Source organism: Phoenix dactylifera, chromosome 2 (assembly GCF_009389715.1).
Source record: "Phoenix dactylifera cultivar Barhee BC4 chromosome 2, palm_55x_up_171113_PBpolish2nd_filt_p, whole genome shotgun sequence".
Lineage (NCBI taxonomy): Eukaryota > Viridiplantae > Streptophyta > Magnoliopsida > Arecales > Arecaceae > Phoenix > Phoenix dactylifera.
The window spans coordinates 20758251-20765791 of record NC_052393.1 but is presented as its reverse complement, the minus strand read 5'-3'; the positions used below and the strand labels follow the sequence as shown (position 1 = coordinate 20765791).

The 7541-nt window shown below is 39.4% G+C and overlaps 1 protein-coding gene across 3 annotated transcripts in view; it reads right to left on the bottom strand.

The window, feature by feature from the left end:
• Positions 1–7296, bottom strand: part of LOC103721313 — a 7332-nt gene extending 36 nt beyond the window's left edge. The window contains exons 1-9 of one of the 3 annotated variants that reach the window (XM_008811475.4): positions 6845–7296; positions 6593–6755; positions 6361–6441; positions 4190–4556; positions 4001–4113; positions 3504–3668; positions 3251–3390; positions 455–547; positions 1–372 (exon numbers count right to left, since the gene is read on the bottom strand). The exon at positions 1–372 is cut by the window's left edge and continues 24 nt beyond it. In XM_008811475.4, coding sequence (XP_008809697.2) covers positions 297–372; positions 455–547; positions 3251–3390; positions 3504–3668; positions 4001–4113; positions 4190–4556; positions 6361–6441; positions 6593–6755; positions 6845–6906 — 1260 coding nt within the window. In that variant the 5' untranslated portion in view covers positions 6907–7296 and the 3' untranslated portion in view covers positions 1–296. Of the gene's footprint in view, positions 384–454; positions 548–3250; positions 3391–3503; positions 3669–4000; positions 4114–4189; positions 4557–6360; positions 6442–6592; positions 6756–6844 lie in introns of all 3 variants that reach the window. The other 2 variants (XM_008811471.4, XM_008811472.4) reach the window with 2 other exon arrangements.
• Between the last annotated feature and the right edge of the window lie 245 nt (positions 7297–7541).

Genomic DNA, 7541 nt, shown 5'->3' with positions numbered 1-7541 from the left:
TTGATAAATCTCTCCATTATTAAAAGCTGGAAGGTTCATAGACTGCGAAATACCATTTAGCCATAAGCCACTCTCCATCTAGCTTCCTGATGCTCTATAACTCATATATGTAACCGGAAAAGTAAAAAAAAGAAAACGTAGCATTTGGAATGTCAAAAACTTTGATCATATCTGCAGGGCTGCGTTAACATGTTTGATAAGAAACTCCGCAGATATATCCTTCAAGGAGGGGATGTTAGCGAGCCAGCTGCTCTAGAGATTTCCATGATGATTCGAGCCGCAACAGATGCAGCTTCTCAACAAAACGCTCCAGAGCTTCTGCCTCTTCCACAGGAGCTAAGGCCATGCAGATGCTGAGTTCCTGGACAGCTTCTGCGTACCTCCTGAAGCACTCAGTCAGAAAGCTCTAGGAAGCACCGGTAACAGCGGAAGTTACAAAGGCACCAGGAATTACCTGCCGTAGTATAAAAGCATGCCATGATCTCTCCTCAGAGTCCAATTATCTGGCTTCAGAATCAACAGTCTCTCTGCAGCCATAGCAGCCAATCTACAATTTCAGGAAATGACAGGATTAGCAGCTAAAAACTGGACCAAAATCATCTCCAACCCAAATCTACTTTTATTAGTACTAGTATGTTTCCCCTAACAGGCACCAAAAAAGTAGCATAGAGTAGCAACTTACAGTTAATAGCAATAGTAGCACTCTTCTCAAAAGTAGCAATAGTAACATGCATAAGAACAGAATTGGTAACATGTATAGCGAGATGATAAAAAATTCTGGAACAAACCTCTGAAAAAGTTCAAAGGTTACAAGCCTCTAAGTACCACAATTAATTTTTATTTTTCCAGGGACCTAGTAATAACCCAAATGACTTGTTTATTAAGCACATCATTAAACTATGCTCTTAACTATAATTGGAATGATTTTTAAGCATTATCTAAGTAGTGAACCAACCAAACTCTTCAAAATATGAAGACACAAAAAATAGATATCTTTCACATGCTTTATTGCTTCATGGGATTCAACAGGTTGAAGATTTCTAAGTTTCAAAACAGTTCTGGCAATTTCTGGAGACCTCGTGGTCAATCTCAAAAAATAATAATAATAATAATAATAATAATAATAATAGAGAGAGGAAAAAGCCAGCCAGCATAACTATTTGAGGCTTGAAAGGAGAGAGAGAGAGAGAGAGAGAGAGAGAGAGAGAGAGGGGGGGGGGGGGGGTGTTGGGGGGGAACTTATGAGAGCTGATATTTATGAGAACAAGGTGTTATTTCCAGTAGAATAGTTGCTATCTAAATTCTAATATTGTTCCAACCTTAAACAACTGGAAACTTCCACAAAAGATTCTCATAAATTTTGTCACCTTTTTCTCTTGACTTAAATATCAGCTCAGCTAGCGTTTTGGCAAAATAGCTTCATGTAATACAAGAGAATAGTCTCATTCCTAAACACTCTGAAAACATATTTTCATTTTGCAATGATCCAGTTTGGACAAAAGCACTAAAACAAAATGAAGCCAGAATGCTTAAAAATTACGCTCAAATTTCTGGTACTCGTCAGTAACAAGAACAGACATTTTGAATATGTTGTTAGGTATTCAAAATAGAAGAGCTAGAAGAATTAAGCAATGCTAGTTTTCACACAGATGATTGCACCCTTAGCCTGATCAAATTAGTCCCATTGTGCCTTTTTCAATTTTCCACATTGAATAACAAGTTTACGAAAACATTGTAGCAATATGTCTATATGATCTCTCTTTTCTGCAATCAAATATGTACTCTTATATCCTTCATGCAGGCAGTTGTGATTTTCTTTGTTTTGAAAATTTAAGCTATGTTGGAAACTAATTCAACCCATACATTAGGAAATTTATATCACTGGTTATGGTGTGCGTGCAAATGCAGAAGGCAAAGCTGTGGAATACTGCATCCTAGATGGTGAAAGTCCAATAGCCAAAAGCATCACTAGCTTGTGCCGTGACCCAAGCAAAATGGGGCACATTTGAATTTTATGTGAATCAACAGGGACCACCTTGCTAAACATCCTCAGTTATGGCTGCTAAAGATTTTCATGTGATAATTTAACTAAATTCTAAGTTTGAAAAGACTCAAATTAATTAACTCATTTTCAGAAAAAATTGGTTATTTTGAGCATTGACAAAATGATACAGCTGGAGAATTTTTAGGATTAGAGTTTGGCTGGGGTAAATAGGTAAGTAGGTAAATAGATAGACAGATAAAGAGAGAGAGAGAGGGACAGACAGAGAGCACAATAGGAAGACTGGTATGGAATCTTAGTGCTGCTTACAAAGACCGAGTAAGTAGAAACCTAATTAGGGGTATAATGGGACTTCAATAGTTCGGATATATTACCACTTGATATAGTGTTACACTAATATCTTGATCTGATACTAGCCATCTGAACTAAAGAAAAATATATGCAATAGACAGGAAATACACCATACAGAAGATATAATTTAAATGTTTCTGTAAAAGGCTACTAGAAGAGGAAAAAGGTGAGAAAATGGTAACAGTAAATGATAAAGGGGACTGTGAGGACAACAGATTATGCAGAAAGAAAACTCATTCTTATACCTTAAAGTTGGAACGCAACAGGCCATGGTAGAGATGTGGATTTTATAGGAGTTCTACATACAACTATGAGACGGAAAAGAAAGCACAGGTGATACAGGAACCACAAACCCTAGAGGATCTTAAACAAAACAATAAGATACACAAAAGGTTTCTTGAAGAACAAATTAAGAAAAAAACAATAAACAGTGTGCTCTTAGTTGAATGTTAAAAATGTCCACAAGAATATATAACTAACATATAGAACAAATAAGCATATCAATCATGTAAATCGATGGCAGTTTGTGGGGAGAGTCATCTTATGCGTATAAATTGTTGCAACAAAGACATGCAGGTACCTGAAAATTAAAAAATAAAAATATGCAACCATCTTTTCCACAAAAAAAGGTTGCATTATCAGGATTCAAGATGTTAGTGCTGCTCATACTTGACACATAATCGAGGCTTTAAATACAGGTACTGGACCTTGTACCATTTTTTGCTAGAAAGGTATGGTTCCAGGTATCGACACAAGGTACAGGATTGTGTCTCATACCAACGCTATCAGAAACTTGCTGGAAGTGTATGGTACCATTCGTGCTGTCCAGTTGCAGAAAACCTTGCATGTAATGATACCTAGGAGAAAAAGTGCAATGATTGTAAACTATAAATATACCTTAGCTCCAGCGGCCGCAGCAAAGGATTTTTTGAACTTCCGATCTTGCTAGCTTTCTCATTCACAGCATAAACTGGTCGTAGTGGGGAAGTCAGCATCAGCCCAGGGTTCGTCCTTGATGCTCGTTTCCAGTGAAGCCTCTATTTATAAGCTTAGAAGTCAGATTGGAAGCAAATAATGGAGAAATAGAAGATAAAGATATTTTATAATCATATATACACAAGTGCATAATGCTATATCGCTTGTAACTTACAATCATATTAGCTAAAGCAATCCCAATAATCTCTCTATTACTTGCAATATCAAGCCCCAAAAGTGATTTACTGTCCAAGTCCGAAGCCTTTGATCTAGGATCCTCCACACATCTGCCATTAATTATGGCCAGCAAACTTTGTCCTGAAGAAGCTCTAAAAAGTTCCTATGAAAAAAGAAAGAATAATCATTGGTCTCCAGCAAATCATGGCAGTATGAACTTTATCATCAAATGTCAGGACTGGGGTAATCAGCTAATGATGAAAGGCATAGCAGCAGCAGCAACAGCAGCAACAACAATAATAATAATAATTGCATGAAATCCAGGGTAAGATAGCAAAAAGTAATTTAACAAACTATTAGCGATCAAATGAGTCATAAAGTGTATGTGTTTATAAAGGTAACAACAAGGAAGCAAAAGATTTTGCGTCTTTCATAATTATGCACATCCATTCATGTACAGGAATACAAAGAAACAACAGTTGGAAAATAACATACCTGAGGGTTCTCTGTCTGGGGCCAAATCAAAAATTCTTCTCCAACTCGTGAACCCACTATACTAACACCAAGTCTTCGACAGACTTCAATGTAAATGATGCTAATCATGATAGCTGCCAATATATATATGAATCAGGGGAAAGTGAGATTTTCGAGACTTAAATCTTACTTAAAAATAGAAGGCATTACCACTGCCACATCCAGAGCTAAGTACAGTGTGCATGTATGACAGCTTCGAATCTACTAGCACAGGAAATCTTTTGAAGCCTCTAATTCCAAAAAGAACTGTGTTTACAGCCTCTAAAATCTCCATCAAATGGCAGCCTATATCTCTTGAAATTAACTCTGCTTCCACTTCTCTTGCTATTATATCCAATTCATTTAACCACCCATGTATGCTCTTGCCAGCTAAAAAAATTTCATGCACATCATTCAATTCCAGATGGGATTTGTATGGTAACGTAGCATCATTCCTTTCATTTCTGAGAGAATGTGCATCCATATCTTGATTAGAAGTCAATACAGCTTCATCTTCAGCAGCAACAAGTAACAAAGCCTGCAATATTTTTAATAGATAGAGTTTCACATGAGTAATTATAAGCAGAAAAAAGAATAAATCACAATTATGCATGATACAAGCTATTTATAAAATATTTGTAACGAGCATATGGGCTTAAACCTAGCTAATCATTCGGGGTGTTTGGATTTCGATCTACAATCATCCACGGAATGTTTCACTATATGGAATTAAGAGATACTTGGTACCATGTGTTGGATGGAGTACACCTATAGTTCTTCAGCTGGGTCTGGAATCTCCAGCTGCATCCATGTAGGAAACATTGCAATCCATTTCAAAGCTGTTTTGTGATGCCAAAAATCTTAAGATTGTGGGATCAACACTTCTCGAATTTACCTGCTTCTCTCTTCCTCCACCTCCTCTTGGAGGCTGAATAAAAAAAAATTTATTTATCCTTTCCAGTTTCCACACAAATATCAAGGGATGGAAAGATGACACGCAGACACTCCCCAAGGTAAATGCAGAAGGTGTTATGCCATAAAGTCGGCAAATTACAAATCAAAAAGATGTATCACCACTTTTTTCAGTCATGTAATTTGTCCTGATGGCATCAATATCCCACTACCATCCAATGCACATCATCTTTGGACCTTGTACCTCAGAAGTAGTTCATTGGCATATGATATATATTTAAAGCGGAGTCCAACAGATATTACATGGTGGCAGAAGTTGATACAGAAACGACAATGGAAAATTTTGGATTGTCAAATATTATGGCTTTGAGCGGCAAAAGAAGATGCTGCACCAACCATCAGGTGACGCATGCATGCATTTCGATGGAAGCAAAAAACTAGCAAAATACACTAAGGAAACATGAAATCAAACTAATCACATGCCTCAATAATTCTTTTCATTGGCCTGCCAATTCTGTAATAGTGGCATCAGATACTTCAGGCAAGCTTTAGTATAGGAGGACCCTGTCTGGACATCAGCTTTCCTTATCTCCATAGTATCATTCACATGGGTGGAAAAGAGCATGAAGAGGAGGATGGAAAAGAAAGAATTTGGCTGGATCAAGAGAAGCTGTCGGACTCAAAATCCCTAGATTTAGGACCACTCACCCTTTAAGTGGATCGAACTATCCCAGAAAATCCAGGGGATTCTCGGACAAGTGGTTTTGTCCCGATCTCACAAACTTCTCCTGAGCAGACAAATGAATTGGGTGGCTGCATGCCATTCTAATGCGCAACTTCAAAACAGTCATACGAGACAAAACATACAAGATCGTATGTCTGCAAGGTGTGTGGTCATAAATTTACAGGTGCTTGGAAACATGTTGGTTTTCATAGTAGTGAAGGGCTCAGAAGAATAGTTTATGAAAAGCCAGCAGATCTTAGGGATTGGTTTCTGCTAATGGATGGTTACTAAGACACCCAAAAAAACAAAAAACAAAAAAAGAAATTAGCAAATCGCATACCAGGAGGTAAGAGGGAAACAAGAAGGATGACCAACAAGAACAACAACAAAAGGTTCCCAATTGAATGACGCCCCAAAAACACGAGCAGCCTCTGGACACTAGTATAATCCTTCACACTGTTCAGCAAGATCAAATTAATGGGCATAGCTTAACAACCCAGACTCCTGATGAACACTAACAAAATCTATTGAAAGCAGAAGCAGCGCCCCTCCGAAAACGACCAGAAAACAACGGTGACCAAAATTTTTCCCATTAGAAAATAGGGGAAAATTCCCATATGATGGAAGTAGATTATGACGATGATAATAACATAAAGGTATCATTCCAGAGAAGCGGGAATTTATCCGAATACACGAGATACGATACCTTGGCAAGAGAGATATCCTTATCATCCGTCCTGAAAGAGATCTCCTGGGCGAATTTATCCCTAGCCATCTTCACTACCATCTACATCCACAGAGCACACAGAGAGGGACCCATCAATTGATCGATCAATCAATCAAGCAAGCAAGCAAATAGATATATATATATAGAAGGAGAAGGAAACGAGAGGATTAGGGAGAAGGGATGGATGGATGGACATGCAAAAGTCTCAAACCAGAAGTAAACTCGAGACCTCGAGGTTGCCGTCGGTTTGGGAGGAGCAGCTGCCGTCGCTGGTCAGGCCGCCGCAGAGAGCCGTTGGAGTGGGACCCCCACGCACCGCCGCCGTCTTGCTCTTCGTCAGACGCCGCCAGCATCCCCATGAGCGGACAAACGGGCTTTTTCATGCAGCCCCGATTAATCAATTAATTATTGACGAGGAAGAAGAGAAGGGAACGTTGGGCGGTGAATTATGACTTGTGAATACCTGGGCGTGAAGCGACCCCAGCAGCGGGTGGGGCCCCCGGTCGATGGCAGCAAGAGCGTCATGGCCAACGCCCTCGGAGGCGATCGGATTGGATTGGATGGCAAAAGAATAGGAAGAGGAGTGATTGCGGGAGGGAAGGAGACAGAGGTATCACGCGGGACGGAGGAGGAGGAGGAGGAGGAGGAGGGGGAGGAGGAGGAGGGTAATGAAGGAGGGGTTGGCACCTGGCGCCGCGTAAACGGGCGCCGACGAGGGAGAGGGAGAGGGGAAGGGTTTAAAAGGGGAGAGGAAGGGGACGAGAGAAGGGGCACCACCGTACATAGGTACTCGACGGTGATGATGCGGATGATGACAGGCCTCCACTTGGCGCCACCACCGGCTATGACATTTACTTAGTGCGCTCTCTCTCTCTCTCTCCCTCGCACTGCCGCCGCTCTGCTCCCTTTTCAAGGCTCTTGCTAGATTTTGTTTGATTCTGCTGGCCTTGCTTATATATCACTCGGCCCTCTTTTATTTATATTTTTTAAATATTTTTTTAAGTTAAAAATAAATTATATTTATATCTAATAATTTGATAAATTTGTGTCTGGTCTCACGACCTTTAATTTTATCCAACATTGTAGCCTATAATATTAGTAAAATTCTAACATTAAATAGATAAAAAATTGAAAAAAAAGCAAAATAAGCTTGAACGGCA